The sequence below is a fragment of the Schistocerca piceifrons genome, chromosome 6 (genome assembly GCF_021461385.2).
Source record: "Schistocerca piceifrons isolate TAMUIC-IGC-003096 chromosome 6, iqSchPice1.1, whole genome shotgun sequence".
NCBI lineage: Eukaryota > Metazoa > Arthropoda > Insecta > Orthoptera > Acrididae > Schistocerca > Schistocerca piceifrons.
The window spans coordinates 161769138-161790161 of record NC_060143.1 but is presented as its reverse complement, the minus strand read 5'-3'; the positions used below and the strand labels follow the sequence as shown (position 1 = coordinate 161790161).

The following is a 21024-nucleotide window of genomic DNA, read 5'->3' as shown; positions in this document are numbered from 1 at the left end:
TATATACTCCTTCCACCTTTCTGCTTTCCCTTCTTTGCTTAGAACTGGGTTTCCATCTGAGCTCTTGATATTCATACAAGTCGTTCTCTTATCTCCAAAGGTCTCTTTAATTTTCCTGTAGGCGGTATCTATCTTACCCCTAGTGAGATAGGCCTCTACATCCTTACATTTGTCCTCTAGCCATCCCTGCTTAGCCATTTTGCACTTCCTGTCGATCTCATTTTTGAGACGTTTGTATTCCTTTTTGCCTGTTTCACTTACTGCATTTTTATATTTTCTCCTTTCATCAATTAAATTCAATATTTCTTCTGTTACCCAAGGATTTCTACTAGCCCTCGTCTTTTTACCTACTTGATCCTCTGCTGCCTTCACTACTTCATCCCTCAAAGCTACCCATTCTTCTTCTACTGTATTTATTTCCCCCATTCCTGTCAATTGCTCCCTTATGCTCTCCCTGAATCTCTGTACAACCTCTGGTTCTTTTAGTTTATCCAGGTCCAATCTCCTTAAATTCCCACCTTTTTGCAGTTTCTTCAGTTTTAATCTACAGGTCATAACCAATAGATTGTGGTCAGAGTCCACATCTGCCCCTGGAAATGTCTTACAATTTAAAACCTGGTTCCTAAATCTCTGTCTTACCATTATATAATCTATCTGATACCTTTTAGTATCTCCAGGGTTCTTCCATGTATACAACCTTCTTTCATGATTCTTAAACCAAGTGTTAGTTATGATTATGTTTGCTCTGTGCAAAATTCTACCAGTCGGCTTCCTCTTTCATTTCTGTCCCCCAATCCATATTCACCTACTATGTTTCCTTCTCTCCCTTTTCCTACACTGGAATTCCAGTCACCCATGACTATTAAATTTTCGTCTCCCTTCACAATCTGAATAATTTCTTTTATTTCATCATACATTTCTTCAATTTCTTCAGTCATCTGCAGAGCTAGTTGGCATATAAACTTGTACTACTGTAGTAGGTGTGGGCTTCGTATCTATCTTGGCCACAATAATGCGTTCACTATGCTGTTTGTAGTAGCTTACCCGCATTCCTATTTTCCTATTCATTATTAAACCTACTCCTGCATTACCTTTATTTGATTTTGTGTTTATAACCCTGTAGTCACCTGACCAGAAGTCTTGTTCCTCCTGCCACCGAACTTCACTAATTCCCACTATATCTAACTTCAACCTATCCATTTCCCTTTTTAAATTTTCTAACCTACCTGTCTGATTAAGGGATCTGACATTCCACGCTCCGATCCGTAGAACGCCAGTTTTCTTTCTCCTGATAACGACATCCTCTTGAGTAGTCCCCGCCTGGAGATCCGAATGGGGGACTATTTTACCTCCGGAATATTTTACCCAAGAGGACGCCATCATCATGTAATCATACAGTAAAGCTGCATGCCCTCGGGAAAAATTACGGCTGTAGTTTCCCCTTGCTTTCAGCCATTCGTAGTACCAGCACAGCAAGGCCGTTTTGGTTATTGTTACAAGGCCAGATCAGTCAATCATCCAGACTGTTGCCCTTGCAACTACTGAAAAGGCTGCTGCCCCTCTTCAGGAACCACACGTTTGTCTGGCCTCTCAACAGATACCCCTCCGTTGTGGTTGCACCTACGGTACGGCTATCTGTATCGCTGAGGCACGCAAGCCTCCCCACCAACGGCAAGGTCCATGGTTCATGGGGGGGCAGCTAACCATATTACACTGATTTTTTTTATCTGTGAGAAACTCCTCCAACATTGAGATGGCTCATTGCTTCTTCATAGACAAAGTAAATATCAGTGATGGCAATGAATGTACCATAAAGTAATTAAGAGCATATACATAAACTCAGAAATTGCCTTTATTGGAATGGAAGATTGTAGTAAATCCCCAATATTTCTAAAATTCTGTGTAGATGAAAAGTTGATGCTATGGAAATTTTCCATAACGCGCAAGTTGCACAGTGTATACATAGTAGATATCTGTAAGATTTGCTGTGGATGTCATCTAAGAACTTAGAATACATCTTAATTTTTTTTATTTACCCTCAAGCATTATTTTTAATGCAGTCAGGCTTTATGCAGTATAGAATTGCATGTATTTTCTTTTTATCTGTGTTCAGCAACAGTCAGTTTGCTGAAAACCAGTTATTAATGTTTAATAAAATTTCATTTACATTTTCACGTGTTCCAGTTTCTCCATTAGGCTTGATTATTATACTTACAATGTCAACAAAGAAAACTCTCTCTGCTTCTTGTCTATATAATGGCAAATCATTTATAAATATCAAGAACATGAGCAGACCAGTATTAATCCTCGTGGTACGCCTGTTGTGCCTGTTTCCCATTCTGTTCTGAAGATGCTGTTTCATTGTGTACATTCTCTGGGTTTTTTAATGTAACACTCTGTAGTTAGATAGGATGCAAACCAGTTATCAGCAAGAACTCTGATACCATAAATTTGTGCTTCACTAAGATAATATTGTGAACTGCATAATCAAATAGTTTTGACACATCACAGAATGTATCAGTTGACAGTACTTTGTCGTTTACATTTTGCCAGTCTGTTTACAGTGTTGAGCAGTGGAATCTACTGTGGAGAGACCCTTTTGAAGTCCAAATCCAAACTAGGGGTGCATCTTGTGTTGGTTGGATGTGTTACTGTTCTTATGTACATATTGTTTTCCACTACATTCAGCAAGGAGTTACATCATGAGATTGATTGGTAGTTATTACACCAAGGACAGAACTTTACACACTGGAAATCTCAAATACATCAGAAATAATTTACATATGGCAAATACAAATGTTTTACTGAAGTTGTCTAAAAAAGTTTCTCTTGATAACTTATTTATTTTTCCTTTCAGGACAAGACAGCACCACTGACTGCTCTTATACAACTTCTCTATAATTCAGAGATGAACAGGAGAAGATTTGTAAAGGAAGATGGAGCAAATATTATATCAAAATTGTCGGAAAACTGGGAGAATTGCCCTGAGTTATTATGTACCATCTCATGCCTATTAAAATATTGTAGCCACAATAATTTCTCTGAAGTAAGGAAACCAAGCCCTCAAAAGTACCCAGAAGAAATGCTTGTGGGAAATAGGACTGTCCAATGTAGAACATCTCATCATAGTACAGGTCACTTATTGCATGAGGAAGAAAGCATGATGCAGAATAATGTACAAGGTCACTGTAGCTCTGATAAATTAGAAGGCATTCATGATAATAAGATATCTAAAAAACCTACTAGCACTCTCTTAAATGTCAGTGACTGTAAGAGTCCTGTGAACAGTAATCGCACCCTATTTAGAAGATTGCTTCCACCTTTTAAACCTGGACTTACATTTTACTTATTTACAGTTATGAAAAGTACTGAAAGAACTGCTGATGAGGGTACTACTGACATGCAGCACAAAGGGAGTATTTTAAAAAATAGACTGAAAGAAAATACAAAGAAAAGGAAAATTTATGATGGTGATAAATCAAATGGAGATTCACACAGTTCTACTTTAACACAAAATGGGACAAGCACACTAAATGGAATGTCAACAACAAAACGAAGAAAATGGTTAGATACTGTTTCAAACTCTTATCTACAAATGCCAGCAGGGCACCATTCAAAAAGTATAAGAGAAAGCTGGTTGCAGAAAATTGGCAGTTCAGCAAGCTGCATGCAAATGGAATCAGCAAAAGATGAAAGTAAATGGTACAGAAAGCTACTTGAAACAGCTTGTGTGAAGGGAAATGTGGAACATAAAGTACCTCCAGCAAGCAGATGGCCATACTTATTAGTAAAGGATTTACCAAAGGATATTCAATATTTAGTGGCTGGTGTAAACAAATTTGGCATGGATTTCAAGGTAAAAAGATTTGTAGTGCTATTCATTGATAAGAGATTTTTATCAGATATGTTTACATTTATACAAGTGTTTCTCAAAGGACTCAACAACTCTGAAAAGTCACATAGATTTATTTATATGAATTACAAAATTAATTTTGGTGTCATTTTTTAGCAAAGTACCTGAAGTTTTATACTTTACAGCTAAACAGGTTGAATGTGAATTCCATTGGTTATGTAGCACACATTCTATCTTACATAAAATTTCTTGCCAAAATTTTTGCAGCATGTCAGTCATACTTGTTCAGTTGTGGCGTAGAGTGTTGCTCCAAGTTCTGCCGGAGAAAGCAATAAGGGTGGCACAAACACAGTGTGGGAAGCACTTGCTGAATATAATGAATGGAAAGACATTTTTATTAACCTCTGGCTGAGCAGCCAAGATGTAACATAATTATTCTTTGCTAGTTTTAGTTTTGACGGTTCAAGTTGTTCAATTGGATTTTGGAGAGAAATAAATAGTTATAATGCCTACAATCGTCTTTCTGTGCAGTAGAGATAGCCCAATGAGCTGTCCCTGGAAGATGGTGATCTTGGAAGAGCAAGACGAAGCGGTAAATTTGAGCACGTCACAAAATGAGAGAGTAACTTCGCCTTGTGAAGCTAAACAAGATCAGATAGAACAACAAATTTCATGGCTACAGGGAAGTCTAGAGAAACAAATGAAAGACTTGTAAATGAAAATTACAGTACAGGATGGCACGAGTTCACACTTAAAGACAGCATTAGCAGCAGCAGCACATAATTCAGTCGCTGGCCCATGAATGAAGAGACAAGTTCCTACCGGAGAAACCTGAGCTGTTTCAATACAACACTGACTCTTATTTGTTAATAGTAGGTATTCCTTGGCAAAAACGCGTTGGTATTTGTACAGCCATGGCCATGTCAATGTATGGTCAATCAACGGGGTTGACAGCAGAAATGATGCTGGCATCAATTCCCAGGTGATATAATGATGCCATGTAATGCCCTGTACTTGACATCCCACAGTGCCTCACATAATAGCTTGAAGAGTTGAGGCTGGAGCATAGTCAAGATTACAACCAGTCAGACTCTGTTTAATGCTGAGTCCATGCCACATTCTAAAATAAGTCCTTGTTGGTGTTTACATAGCTTTGTGCAGATTCTCAGGCTAACCAAAACACACAAAGTAGCAACTTTGTGAAGCATCAGGTTCTGATCTCTCAGTCTAGCCACCACACCAACTGCTGCAAGTCATCTTTCTAGAATGTACATAATATTTACATCAAGCTGGAAATGGGCATCTTCCTTACTGAACTTGCGATCAAGGCACATCACTAAGTGTGACAAGCACTGGCATGTTGACAACGAAATGCTGTTTGCCGGTATAGAGCTGTTACCTACCAGCACATCCTTGAGTGGTGCCTACAACTCCGCTGCTTCTGGTAGCTGATGTCTGTAAAAGTTGACAATCCCCAGGAATGTCCCTAATTGATGATAATTCGATGGCTATGGGATGCTTCCACTTTTTCTTTGATAGGACAGATATCAATGCTGAAATGTCATGCCCCAAGAATGTGACTTGCTTCTGCTGGAGGTTGCAGTTAGCTTTGTTTATTACTATCCGTACTTCCAGATTTTCTCAAACACTGTCTTGAAATGGTGTTCATGTAATTTGGCCATCGGCAAAAATATTAGTACATCATCGAGGTATGCAAAGCTCAAATGTAGTCCCCTCAGTACTTCGTCAGTGACCTCTGCCAATAGTAGGCTGAGATTTTTAGCCTGAATGCAATGCGGAGACACTCCCAAGAGGCTGAAAGGGGTTATGACGGAGGTCTTGGAGACATATGCTTAGGCCACCAGAATCTGATCTTCGGCCTTTTTGCAGTATACTATGCTGAGAACTGTGGCTCCGGCCAACACATTTGTAAAATCCCATAGATTGGGAACAGGATAGTGGTCAGGTATCGGCCTTACATTTAACGCATAATAATCCCCACAGGGTCTCCAAGTACCGTCCTACTTCCTGACCAGGTGCAATGACAAAGCCCATGGGCTACCTAATCTCCATAGAATGCACACTTCCAACATGCTGTTAAACTTTGCTTTCACTTCTTCAAACTGCTCAGGTGCCAGTCTTTCCAGCCTTTGAAAATCCAGTTGACCTGCAGTAGTTTTAATGTGATTCGGTGTGTTGTGAAGTACCTCATGGTCCAATACCAGCGAAACTGCATTATTATCTAAAGTGACAGCATTGCTTGCATCTCTGCCTACAGTGCCCATAGTTATTTCACTGTTTCATCTCATTTACGCTATGCTCAGCTTTAGCTGTAGCCCATGGTTGTGGATAAAGTCTGCTCTCAGTACTGGCTTGTGCAATTCCCCCAGTATGATCCTCCATCTGAATCTCTCGTTGAACCCGATGTCCAACGGTAACTTCTAGTTCACCATACGTCTTAACTAGCATGTTGTTGGCGCCCATTAGGTGATGTGCTGCACCCACTATTTCCTCTTTACTCTGTTTATATGGCTGCACACTGACACTTGAGCCCATATTGACTATGTAACATTGGTTTCTTCATTTATTTGTCTATTATGTAGAGGCGTCAGGACAATGTGAGTGGGCAAACGTTTTTCTTTTGTTGTTCAGTCCTGGCTAAACTCTCTCACATAATTGGCCCAATCACAGTGCAGGATCTTGTTCGTTACCTACAACCTCACCCTCAGCTACTATGGTTGTAGTGGCTGTCACTGCTTTTCAAAAAGTGGCCTGCTGTGCCTATTGCAGGATTCCGAACTCTGATGGGAATGAGCAAGGCGAAGTGCTTCTTGTAGCTCGTACGTGAACCGTGTGTGGTATCAACATGTCTGTTCATCTCATGCCCCCCCCCCCCCCCCCACCCTCCCTCTGGTGCCTGCCTCTATCGTCCAGAGGACCCTGTTCCTTCACCATTAGTGTTGACAGCCGCTTCTGCATTTCCATCGTTCTGTAACTTCAGAACATGGAACTGTGTAAAAATGTTCACTTTCAGCACTTGCCTCGTTGTTGTTGTGGTCTTCAGTCCTGAGACTGGTTTGATGCAGCTCTTGTAGTGTTACCTTTTTATTTTATTTATCTCTTCTTCTCATTAGCTATTGAAACAACATCGCTTTGTAATGTAAATTTTAATTTTCATCAAAAGCACATTCGACGTCGCCGAAAAATACACGTCTTTCGTATCAAGACAAGAGAGAGAGAGTCCTCCTTTAGTTCTTAAAAACAAAAAAACTACGCAAAAGTAAAAAAAAAGAACAAAATTATTTATAAAATCGGTCGCTGGCGCAGCGCTCTCCTGCGTGCGCGATCGTAAATTATAACTTTGTATTGGCGGAGGCGCGGAAGTCAAAGTGCCATTACAATGCCTCCTCTACTGACACGCTCCGCAAGCGAGCGTGGCAGTATAGAAAATTTACAGATACATACATATATGAAAAAATAAGAAATTTACATATTACAAAAAATATTTCTGAGCACAATGCGCTTTGCATATCAGTCTTTGTATACAGTCTTTTTGGTGTGTATCTTCTTTAGGAGTCGTAACATTAATGTCTTTGAATTGCAGCGTAGTATCGTTGCTTAGCACAGCGTTTGAATTCAGTCCACATGATTCATGTTTACAATGGAATTAATTCGAACAATAAATGTTTCTATTATATTGCTCCAATGTCTTTAAACGTAGTATCGGATTGTTAGTGTGTGTGTGTACTGCCTGGATCTCTTACGTGTGACTTGAAGAAAATCCAAAGTTTGTTCAATGTGTCAACACGAAATTGTGATCTCCAGCAGTCGAATTTTGGTGGCGTCTACCGGGGTATAAATGGTCAATGAGGGCACAGGAAACACTCACCCTCGACCGTCGCCTCTCCTGGACTCCCCATCTCCAGACAATCCAAGCCAAGGCACGTTCCCGACTCCGTCTCCTCAAACTCCTTTCCGGCCGGACGTGGGGTCTGGACCCCTCCACCATCCTCCACACCTATAAGTCCCTTATCCGCCCTATCCTCTGTTACGCCCATCCAGCCTGGATCTCCGCCCCCCCTTCCTTTTATAAATCCCTCCAAATCCTTGAACGCCATGCTCTCCGCCTTGCCTATCGCATCCGTCTCCCTTCCCTTCTCTTTCCTTTCCCCCCTCCCTCCTACCCTCTCCTCCGGGCTTCACTCCCCCTACCTCCCTCCCCCTCTCTCCTTTGCCCATGGCATCTCTGCTCTCCCCTCTCCCATTTCCCCTTCCTCCTCCTCCACCTCCTCTCTTGGCAGGTCCCCGGACTCGTACACGCTGAGTGGACATTCGCGCGCCGGAGATCGTCGCCATCAGTGTCTCGTGAGTGCCGTCGTGTTTCGTGTTCAGTGTTCCCGTCATACTCCATCGTTCACCTGTGCCATCGCCATCTTCAGTGTTAGTGCGTCGTGACAACAGTTTGTAGTGAATTTTCGTCAAGTGTGAACGGCTCCGTGTTTGTCTTTATGTGTCTACTGTTTTATTACCCACCGTTATGTCACATTTGTGTATTCTTTCTGTTCTATCTTTATCTCCTCTACGGCTGAAGAGCGGCGTACCATGCTGCTGACAGCCTGCCTGTTTGTACGGGTTTGAAAATAACAATAAAGAAAAAAAAAAAAAAAAAAAAAACAGGAAACACCTCACTGCCTACGACAGGTGATGAGCTTGTCTTTTACACCAACCTGAAGACCTGCCGGCTTCCACAACACCATACACTTCAAAGCATATTGACACTACGTAAATATTTCTTGACCAGTGTTCCATCACGTTGGTTTCTTGTTTGCATTTTCAGTTCCATTTATATGAATCATGTGCTACATGCACAAGTCCTTTGCAGTTCATTAACATCTCCTTAAAATACATTTCTCGATACAATAAGTACATGAATATACAAATATTTACAATTAATCATTACATGAGATACATTGTTGTCATATAGTACATATACAGAATTAAATGAAAAATATAGTCTTTTTTTTTTTTTTTTTTTTCCCTCCGTTACACTTGCAACATTTGAAGATAATTGTGGCAACTCGCTAGAATATTCAACTTAAAATTCATCTTGCCTCCTGGAATGAAATTTACACATATTTCAAGCTTCAAGACAGCCCTCTGTAGGAGGATAGGTTCATGGGATGGTTGCTAAATATTTCATAAATACTAGTAAAGTCATCTCCTACAGTGGACTACACAAAATAAAATACATGTTAACTTGATATAATGTAAAAGTTCCTATACCTAATACCGTTTCTAAGTGTGGTGTCCCCACTATTGCTGTTTCTAAGAGTGGTACCCCTCTATTACCGTTTCTAAGAGCGGTGCCCCTCTAAATATCTTAGGATCCTACAAGTATGTACATCAGTGTGGTAAAATCATGTTCCTATAAAGTTTGTGTAGTTCATCTCCTTCCTTTCATGAGTATTAAGCAATATAAATAAATGTTTTACTTAATAAATAAATAAATCTTCTTAGATAATTGCTGCTGCGTTCCATGCTGTATATCCATTCTGTATTTACCTTGTGGTACCTGTAAAATTCTATTCGTAAATAAATATTTGTGTATGTCTCTCCATACTGTCAGATAATCATGAATTATATAATGTCCAATATTTCATCAACATGTATAAATTTTTCTAAGGGAGGGATGAGAGTATGAGCCGCAACAGAGGACTGACGTTTTGTTTTCTCCTTATTCTCCTTTCTATTTAACGGTGCATCAGTTCAGTTCAGTAGATGAGCCTTAATTATGTCATTAGATGACTGCTAAATATGTTCTCTTAAATAATTCTTCCAATCTGAAGTGTCAAGCCTACATAACTCCAAAAATTTCATTACAAGTTCCCATTAGATTAGTGTTAAAGTGTTATAGATTTAAATCTTCTGGTATATTTCCAACAGTGGCTTCTGTAAATAATTCTTTCCATATAAATCTATACTTTCACCTTTAGTTATAAGAATATATATGACACCACATAAGTTATCATCTCAGGCATACCAATCTTTCAATAAATAATATTCTTTCCACTACTTTCATTCTGTATTCCATGAGTACATGTGATATAGCGTTCAAATCTAGTTTCTCTCCTCTCAACATATTCTCAATTACTCATAACATTCTCACCTACCCATTATTCATTCTTCACAAAATAACATATACTTATTCCTCAACATTATATATATCATTATAATAGAAGGAAACATTCCACGTGGGAAAAATTATATATAAAAACAAAGATGAGGTGACTTACCGAACGAAAGCGCTGGCAGGTCGATAGACACACAAACAAACACAAACATACACACAAAATTCAAGCTTTCGCAACAAACTGTTGCCTCATCAGGAAAGAGGGAAGGAGAGGGGAAGACGAAAGGAAGTGGGTTTTAAGGGAGAGGGTAAGGAGTCATTCCAATCCCGGGAGCGGAAAGACTTACCTTGGAATGACTCCTTACCCTCTCCCTTAAAACCCACTTCCTTTCGTCTTCCCCTCTCCTTCCCTCTTTCCTGATGAGGCAACAGTTTGTTGCGAAAGCTTGAATTTTGTGTGTATGTTTGTGTTTGTTTGTGTGTCTATCGACCTGCCAGCGCTTTCGTTTGGTAAGTCACCTCATCTTTGTTTTTTTATATATATATAATTTTTTCCTCTTATTCATCACCACTTACTTTTTACTTCAACAACAACAACAATAATAATACCCTTTTCTCATCTTGTATTCCATTTACCTCTCTCCATATTACTATTTATCCTCTTATTAAACTAAAATTACATTCACTCATCTCATTCAGTCACTCACATCACTCATATCAACATTACTATTATCACATGCCTCCTAAAGAAAATAATTCTGTTCAGTTCTCTGCCTCCTCTAATGTGTATATGCCTCCTCTAATGTGTATATGCCTCAATAGCAACTCCTCTTGTAACCAAATATCTTATTAGCTATTGGATGGTCCACATTGCTTTCTAGACTTACCTGCATTCATTAGATTGTAAGTATCTGTATAACTTAAATGTAGGCTCATCATAACTGTATATCATATTAATTATCTTCTCCTCAGTAGCTAACATTTTATTGTATGTATTTTTTCAAATGTCTGTGTGGATGTAGACTTCTGGGTTTATGTGTTAATGGATATTCTAATGAATAACAGCCAGGGTGTGGAATATTTGCAATTCGGTATGGTCCAGAGTATAAGATCTGCCATTTCCTGTTTAAATGTTTCAGTTTTGTGGGTTTAGAATGTGTTCTTAGTAAAACTAACTGGTCCTGTCACGGTCGCCAATTGTAGTGTTACCTTTTTATTTTATTTATCTCTTCTTCTCATTAGCTATTGAAACAACATCGCTTTGTTATGTAAATTTTAATTTTCATCAAAAGCACATTCAACGTCGCCGAAAAATACATGTCTTTCGTATCAAGACAAGAGAGAGAGAGAGTCCTCCTTTAGTTCTTAAAAACAAAAAAACTACGCAAAAGTAAAAAAAAAAAGAACAAAATTATTTATAAAATCGGTCGCTGGCGCAGCGCTCTCCTGCGTGCGCGATCGTAAATTATAACTTTGTATGGGCGGAGGTGCGGAAGTCAAAGTACCATTACACTCTCCATGCTACTCTATCCTGTGCAAGCTTCTTCATCTCCCAGTACCTACTGCAACCTACATCCTTCTGAATCTGCTTAGTGTATTGATCTCTTGGTCTCCCTCTACGATTTTTACCCTCCACGCTGCCCTCCAATGCTAAATTTGTGATCCCTTGATGCCTCAAAACGTGTCCTACCAACCGATCCCTTCTTCTAGTCAAGTTGTGCCACAAACTTCTCTTCTCCCCAATCCTATTCAATACCTCCTGATTAGTTACGTGATCTACCCACCTTATCTTCAGCATTCTTCTGTAGCACCACATTTCGAAAGCTTCTATTCTCTTCTTGTCCAAACTAGTTATCGTCCATCTTTCACTTCCATACATGGCTTCACTCCATACAAATACTTTCAGAAACGACTTCCTGACACTTAAATCTATACTCGATGTTAACAAATTTCTCTTCTTCAGAAACGCTTTCCTTGCCATTGCCAGTCTACATTTTATATCCTCTCTACTTCGACCATCATCAGTTATTTTACTCCCTAAATAGCAAAACTCCTTTACTACTTTAAGTGTCTCATTTCCTAATCTAATTCCCTCAGCATCACCCGATTTAATTTGACTACATTCCATTATCCTCGTTTTGCTTTTGTTGATGTTCATCTTATATCCTCCTTTCAAGACACTGTCCATTCCGTTCAACTGCTCTTCCAAGTCCTTTGCTGTCTCTGACAGAATTACAATGTCATCGGCGAACCTCAAAGTTTTTACTTCTTCTCCATGAATTTTAATACCTACTCCGAATTTTTCTTTTGTTTCCTTTACTGCTTGCTCAGTATACAGATTGAATAAACATCGGGGAGAGGCTACAACCCTGTCTCACTCCTTTCCCAACCACTGCTTCCCTTTCATGCCCCTCGACTCTTATAACTGCCATCTGGTTTCTGTACAAATTGTAAATAGCCTTTCGCTCCCTGTATTTTACCCCTGCCACCTTCAGTATTTGAAAGAGAGTATTCCAGTTAACATTGTTAAAAGCTTTCTCTAAGTCTACAAATGCTAGAAACGTAGGTTTGCCTTTTCTTAATCTTTCTTCTAAGATAAGTCGTAAGGTTAGTATTGCCTCACGTGTTCCAACATTTCTAAGGAATCCAAACTGATCTTCCCCGAGGTCCACTTCTACCAGTTTTTCCATTCGTCTGTAAAGAATTCGTGTTAGTATTTTGCAGCTGTGACTTATTAAACTGATAGTTCGGTAATTTTCACATCTGTCAACACTTGCTTTCTTTGGGATTGGAATTATTATATTCTTCTTGAAGTCTGAGGGTATTTCGCCTGTCTCATACATCTTGCTCACCAGATGGTAGAGTTTTGTCATGACTGGCTCTCCCAAGTGTGGTGTCACCGCCAGACACCACACTTGCTAGGTGGTAGTTTAAATCGGCCGCGGTCCATTTAGTACATGTCGGACCCGCGTGTCGCCACTGTGTGATCGCAGACCTAGCGCCACAAGGCAGGTCTCGAGATACGATAGAGCACTCGTCCCAGTTGTACGGACGATCTAGCTAGCGACTAGATGTACGAAGCCTTTCTCTCTCATTAGCCGAGAGACAGAATAGCCTTCAGCTACGTTAATGGCTACGAACTAGCAAGGCGCCATTAGCCTTACAGTGATTGTAATTAAAGTCTCCTGTGTATAGTCAAGAGCGATGTACCACAATGATTGATTAAAGATAAGTATTAATCCAGCTACGTACTTTTCTTCATAGCATTAATTACGTAGCCTGTTCCAGTACTTCACGCCCGTCTGCGTTAGTCTAGCGTGCATTTTCAGCCATCTCGATCTACAAGGTGTTGGCCCAGCTGCGACACATCACCAAGGCCATCAGTAGTTCTAATGGAATGTTGTCTACTCCTGGGGCCTTGTTTCGACTCAGGTCTTTCAGTGCTCTGTCAAACTCTTCACGCAGTATCTTATCTCCCATTTCGTCTTCATCTACATCCTCTTCCATTTCCATAATATTGTCCTCAAGTACATCGCCCTTGTATAAACCCTCTATATACTCCTTCCACCTTTCTGCCTTCCCTTCTTTGCTTAGAACTGGGTTGCCATCTGAGCTCTTGATATTCATACAAGTGGTTGCCTCATAGCTGCAACTTTACCTTATTGTCGCTGTCCATACCTTGCATTATCACAGCCACATCCGCTTGTCCCACTACTGAGTGTATTTTGTCTGCCACTGACAGCAAAGAGTTGATGTTATAATAGCTACATGTGATTATCACCGTTTTTGCTAACAATGGCAGCTGTGTGAGCCATACATGCCTCAGTTTGTCATTCAACATCGTCGTCTCCTCTACGATACTTTGGACATGCTGCCAAGATTCCGAATGTGTCCTATCGCCAATATGTTCTGAATACAGGACGTGCTGCATCTGTTGATCTATGAATTTGCATAGACACTGTACTACCATGTATCTCAAGTGTCAGTGCCCGTCCTGTGTGGGCAGTTTCAATACAACATCCGACAATGTCTCTACTGCTCACACGTCCAAGCTATTGGACCCACCACAAACTTAGTGTAATCTTCTGTAATGTCATTCTGCATGGGTGCCAGATCCACCATAGCAAACTATAGCGTTTGACTCAAGCAGTTTGCAAAATAAAAACTCTTGCCTTATATCTTCATGATAGAATGTACAAAACTGAGTAACTGCACCATCTTTGTTACATCAGTACTCATCTATTTAAAGAGCAAAGTAAGTGCACTCTTGGTTATGTTATAACAATGTTTCTTTAGCATTGGAAGTCATGGCTTCAGTTCTACTTCTTACTGTATAGGTGGATAACAGAAATTTTTGAGGTGTGTGGGCCACTCTTTTCTCCAAAACTGTTTGGACCCTGTCTCTAGCCATGTGTAGTAAAAGAGACTCACCAGTTATGTGATGTTTTCCTTCCTTTGCAGTCATAAAACTAGCCAGGTCCATACCTTTTGTTAAGTTAGCGTCAGTCTTAATAAAATGTGTCATGCATTTGGATTCTTTTTTTACAAAATGTAGATTCCGTTTAAAAAAGTCATAAGTTTACAAAGTAACTCAGAGTGCTTAGAACTTTGATCACATTTTAATTAAGAAAGCATTTCTAAATTTACAACACATTGGGGATTTGGGTTATCACTGGTTTCTGCACCGGTCTTTACTGTAAAGCCAAATTGTAAGTAGCATTCAAAATACTTGCAGTCAGGTGCTGGTTTAAGTTTCTTAACTGCATCCTTGAAGGTAGAAAGAATTTCCTGGCTTAAAAATCACTTTATGGTTGATTTAAAATACAATCATGTATAAGTTATTCAGTCAAGTTGAACTTCACATCACAATTATAGTAGTCAAGGATCAGCTCGATGTAATACACACACTCCGATTCCAGATGCAGGTTTTCTTTATATCATGATGCCATTGAACGTAGAGTGCATAAATTGACAGCAGCTGCAAAGCACCAAGAAAATGACTACTAATCAAGGGAGCCTTCCTATGCCCTGAGTAGGACCTGAAACAAATGTTCTGTGGTGAACCCATTTTCTTTTATTTTATACAGATGCTACTTTTATCAAACAGTTTTCTCGCCATCATTTTACTTCAAATGAGACAATAATTTTACTTACATTGGTATGTGCTGTATTTACTTGTATGCATACCACCTGAAATGTTCTTATGTACCACCATTGTTACATGTACCACCTGAAAAGTCCTTGGGTATGTAAAGATTCTCCCTTAATTTTCAACATTGCAAATTTTTAATTTTAAATGACATTGCTATTAAGTATGAATCACTTTATATACGATGTTCATAGATAAAGTTCAAGAGAGGAATCTTCACACACATTGTTAATTATTTACTTAACTTGCACATCGCATCAGTGTCTGGGGGCAGTGATAATTGCATAGTCTTATACAATTCATTAGGTCCTGGGTTGTTAAAATGATATGGCAGAAGCTTAGTAACTTGCTTCCAGGTTAAGATGTTTTATTTCCATTAACAAGAATCAACCATAGTCACAAACATTGTCAATAATTGCAAGGCAATTATAAACTCAGAGTGCACATAAAAGTTAAAGACTTTCACATTGTGTTCACTGTCTCCAGTACGGAATGAATCTAATGCAACTGTTGCCGAGCAAGAGTAGGTATACGTTGTGGATTGTTCTGGTAGCTTCCATGAAGTTCTGATTATCAAGTTAGTGCCTAGGTAACTTCTGTTTGTAAATTTTATCATATTTTCAATTTAAAGTTTCTATTTCCCAAATGTAAATTCTTTTAGAGATTTATAAAATTAACAGGTAATAACAGTATTGCAAAATTAGAGTAAATATATATAAAGTTATTGGTTTTATTTTAAGTTGATACCTTTATCAGATATCAGTTGTAAATCTATAACAGTATAAATAATATTATAAGAAGGAAAGTTGTTACTCACCAAACACTGTGAGCAGCAGCACCAGTGCATGATGGGAGTGGCGACTGGGGGTGGGGGTAAGGAAGAGGCCAGGGTGGGGAGGGGGAGGGGATAGTATGGTGGGGGTGGCAGACAGTGAAGTACTGCAGGTTAGACAGTGGTCTGGGGAGAGGTAGGGAGGGGGTGGGGGGAAGTAGCGGAAAAGGAGAGAAATAAAATAAAAAGGCTGGGGTGTGGTGGTGGAATGACGGCTGTGTAGTGCTGGAATGGGAAGAGGGAAGAGGCTGGATGGGCAAGGACAGCGCGACTAATGAAGGTTGAGGTCAGGGGGGTTATGGGAACGTAGGATGTATTGCAGGGAAAGTTCACACCTGTGCAATTCAGAAAAGCTGGTGTTGGTGGGAAGGATCCATATGGCACAGGCTGTGAAGGATTTCATGTTTGGCAGCGTGTTCAGCAACAGGGTGGTCTACTTCTTTCTTGGCCATAGTTTGTTGGTGGCTGTTCACGCATACAGGTAGCTTGTCGGTTGTCGTGCCTACACAGAATGCAGCAGTGGTTGCAGCTTAGCTTGTAGACCACATGACTGGTTTCACAGGTAGCCCTGCCTTTGATGTGATAGGTGATGTTAGTGACTGGACTGGATTAGGTGGTGGTGGTGGTGGGAGGATGTATGGGACAAGTCTTGCCTCTAGGTCTATTACAGGGGTATGAGCCATGAGGTAAGGGATTTGTGTAAGGATGGACTAGTATATTGTGTAGGTTCAGTGGAAGGCAGAATCCCTCTGTGGGAGGGGTGGAAAGGATAGTGGGCGGGACATTTCTCATTTCAGGGCATGACGAGAAGTAATCGAAACCCTGGTGGAGAATGTAATTCAGTTGCTCCAGTCCTGCATGGTACTAAGTTACGAAGGGAATGCTCCTCTGTGGCCAGACAGTGGGACTTCGGGAGGTGGTAGGAGACTGGAAAGATAAGGCACATGAGATTTGTTTTTGTACAAGGTTGGGAGGATAATTACAGTCAGTAAAGGCTTGAGTGAGACTCTCGGAATATTTTGTGAGGGACTGCTTGTCACTGCACGTGCGACAACCATGGGTGGCTAGGCTGTACGGAAAGGACGTCATGGTATGGAATGGTCGGCAGCTGTCGCAGTGGATGTATTGCTGGTGGTTAGCATATTTGATATGGACGGAGGTACTAGTGTAGCCATCTTCGAGGTGGAGGTCAACATCCAGGAAGGTGGCTGGTCATACTGAAAGGGTTGAGTATGACCAGGTGAAGCAAATGGGGGAGAAGCTGTTGAGGCCCTGAAGGAATGTGAATAGGGTCCTCACCCTCAATCCAGATAGCAAAGATGTCATCAGTGAATCAGAACAGGGTGAGGGGTTTAGGATTCTGGGTAGATGGCCCATGAATAGGTTGGCATAGGATGAGGATGGTGCCATGTGGGTGCTCATAGCTGCACCCTGGATTTGTTTGTACATAATGCCTTCAAAGGAGAAGTAATTGTGGGTGAGGATATAGTTGGTCATGAGACTAGGAAGAAGGTTGTTGGTTTGGAATCAGTAGGGCGATGGGAAAGGTAGTGCTCAATAGCGGTAAGGCCATGGGCGTTTGGAATGTTAGTGTACAGGGAGGTGGCATCAATAATGAAGAGCAGGGCACCATATGGTAAAGCAACAGGAACTGTGGAGAGTCGGTGCAGGAAATGGTTGGTATCTTTTATTTACTGTAGGAGGGTAGTTCAGGGTAACAGCTTGAAGGTGTTGGTGTATGAGAGCAGAGATTCTCTGTGCAGTGGAATGAAGCAGTGTGCTTTGTATCTGAGTCAACAAAACAGAGTATGGCAAATGCATGACTCCTTGCAACCCTAAGCTGGACACACCTTTGGCATTAGTGGTAGACGTGGGTCAAAGTACTGTTGGTGCAGTACTGCAATAATGGTCAGATGATTGGTGCATGGAGCGCATATAACCACTAGCTCCTGGCCAAGTACAAGGCAGTTAAATACTTCCTGCCACAAATAGAACAAAGGATGTTCATGAGCTACACAGATCACAACTCACCGACCTACAATTTCAAACTGAATACTGTCAACTGCTCTCCCTGCCAGTGCAACCATCTGGAATTTATGTCAATTTAGCATGGTCATAAAGCACATTTCTGGCATTGACAATTTGGTGGCCAAATGCATTTCATGTGTCAGCAGCATGTTGTAACCAACAGTGTTCTTAGAATTGGGCAAGGCACAGCAGGATGACCAAGAGCTCCAGACCTTCATTGACACTACCATTTCGGCATTAAAATTGCAAGTGGTCAACATTCCCAGCAAAGTGGTTCAATTGTGTTGTGACATATCACAGGAAAGAAAACGACCATTCCTACTGACTGCATTTTGGGGTCAAGTCTTCGACAGGTTCTGCAATCTGTGCCATGTACATATCCTTTATGGTGTTCCAGATGCAGCCTCTCATTTTGCACATGTGCACCTCGATGTGGTAGGACTGCTTCCTCTGTCAAACAGTCAATAACATCTGTCCACAATGATTGATCATTTTATTGTGCTGGCCCGAGGCGACACTGGTGGACAACGTCACTACAGAGACTTTCTTCTTCTTCTTATTCCATTGGCACTACATCCCGGGATGGGAATTGGCCTCCTAAATAATTTTCTGCCATTCCTCTCTGGACTTTGCTGTGGACTTCCAGTTACGGCAACCGACTCTGGCAGCGTCCTCTCCAACCTCGTCGCTCCATCTCAACCTAGGTCATCCTCTTGCTCTTCTTCCGCCAGGTTCACTGCAGCAGGCTTTCCTTGCGGGATCTGTCTCCAGTCGCATTACATGTCCAGCCCATTTCAGTCTACACAGCTTTATGAACTTTACCACATCATCCTCCTTGTAGTGGTCATAAAATTTGTCATTTCTTTGCCTTCTCCAGATCCCATTTTCATAGGTCCAAAAATCTTCCTCAGTATACTTCTTTCATGTGATCTCAGTTTTTTTTCACCCTGCCTTGTAATTGTCCATGTTTCTGAGCCATAAGTAAGTACTGGGCATATCAGCATTTTGTAAAGTTGGCACTTACCTCATGATATAAGCTTGGATTTAAAATGTCGCAACATTCCAAAGTAGCATTGGTTAGAAGCACTTGTGTGAACCATAATTTCAGTAAAGCTGGTGCCATTTGCTTCTATCTTTGAACCCAGATGGTGAAACATTCCACTCGCTCAAATGTCATTCCATCAAGGGTCATTGTGGGCTGTAAGGGTTGGTTAGTGTCATTATACATATAGTTTGTCTTTCCATCATTAATTCTCAGGCCCATCTTCTCTGTGCTCAGTTTTAGAGCTGAAAATGCACTTTGTAGATCTCTAAGTGTTCTGTTCATTAAATCCAAATCATACATACAGACTTATAGTAGATAGTTCCTCTTGTCTGGATACCCGGTTCACATACCAGTTTTTCAAGTGCCAGGTTGAAAAGTAGGTAGGAAAGCCCATCTCCTTGCCTTAGCTCAGTTCATGCGGGAAACTGAGGTGATGGCCTTGACTGAACTTGCATGATACACTGGGGATACTTTAGGATGACCTCTATTAAACGCACCAATTTTCCAGGTTCTCGAAATTCCCACATTGCCTCAGAAAGTTTGGCCCGGTTTATCATGTCATATGCAGATTTAAAGTCAATGAAAAGATGGTGCACACCAACATTGAATTCATTGGTCTTTTCTACTATTTGTTGGAGAGTAAGTACCTGGTTTACAGTTGACTTTCCTGGTCTGAACCTGCATTGATAGTTTCCAATAATATCTTCTGCTGTAAGTGAAAGTCTGCTAAACAGGATATTTGATAGTACTTTATATATAATATTTAAAAGTGTTATGCCTCTGTAGTTGCTGCATTCAAATAGATCTCCTTTCTTATGCACCAGACAGACTATCCCTACATTCCATTCTTATGGTAACTCTTCCTTTTCCCAAATGAGGCACACAATCTTGTAGATCCTACGATTTAGCTCAACTCCTCCAGCTTTCAATAGTTCAGATGCTATATTGTCAGTCCTTGGTGCTTTATTGTTCTTCAGTTGGGCAATTGCTTTGTTCCCTTCTCCTTGGGAAGGGGGAGGTACTATGGCATCATCTTCTGGAGTGACTGGGATATCTTCAATATGGGATGCTGAAGCATCCAACAGTTCACTGAAATACTCTACCCAAAGCTCCAATACCTCTTGGTTAGTTAGTAGTGTCCCATTTTTGCTTTTACACAGGTTGATGCACGGCCTAAATGCTCTTCTTTCACTATTAATTTTCTGATAAAATTTTCTAACATCATTTGTTTTTCGAATTGTCTCCAGTTCTTCAGTCTGCTTTCTTTCCCATTCCCTTTTCTTTCTCTGATGCAGTTTCTTCTCCTTTTTCCTTTTATCTCGATAATTTCTTACTGCTAAACGAGTATATGATTTCTCAGGCATTTTCCTGTAAGTCAGACTTTTCTCCTGACTTATTCTCTTACATTCTTCATCAAACCAGGAATTCCTCATTTGTTTTCCTTCTTTCCCTAGCACTTCTGCTGCTTTAATGACTGCATCCCTGCAAGCGTTCCATTCCTGATCCAGGTTATCAGTTACACTAGGGTTGTATAATGTGAGATTCTCGGCAACCTTCTCAGAGTACGTTTTAGAGATGTCTTCATTTTTTAACTTCGATACCATATACGTACTTTGAGGTATTCCTTTGACTTTTCTTGCATTGGATATCTAGTAACTTTAAGAAATGCTTGCCATCAATAATTATGTGACCAATTTGGTTGAAGGTCCCCTGACCAGGGCTACACCATGTTGCTTTATGAAACCTTTTGTGAGGGAACATAGTGCTAGCTATGCGACAGTGCAAACTGAATGACTCTGTGCCCATTGTCATTTGTGTGTTCATGGAGGCTGTGCTTTCCTATTGCTGGGAGGTAATGTTCTTCTTTACCCATCTGTGCATTGAGGTGTCCAATAATTATTTTAGTGACATACACAGCGCATCTGTCATAAGTTCTCTTGAGGCTCTCAAAGAAGGTGTCTATCCTGGTCGTCTGATACTTCTGTCG

At 40.5% G+C, this 21024-nt stretch overlaps 1 protein-coding gene across 1 annotated transcript in view; it reads left to right on the top strand.

Annotated features, from left to right (window-relative positions):
- LOC124803209 overlaps positions 1-21024 on the top strand; it is a 112853-nt gene that overhangs the window by 64189 nt on the left and 27640 nt on the right. The window contains exon 5 of the mRNA XM_047264390.1: positions 2858-3856. Within this exon, the coding sequence (XP_047120346.1) occupies positions 2858-3856 (999 nt within the window). The remainder of the gene's footprint in view (positions 1-2857; positions 3857-21024) is intronic.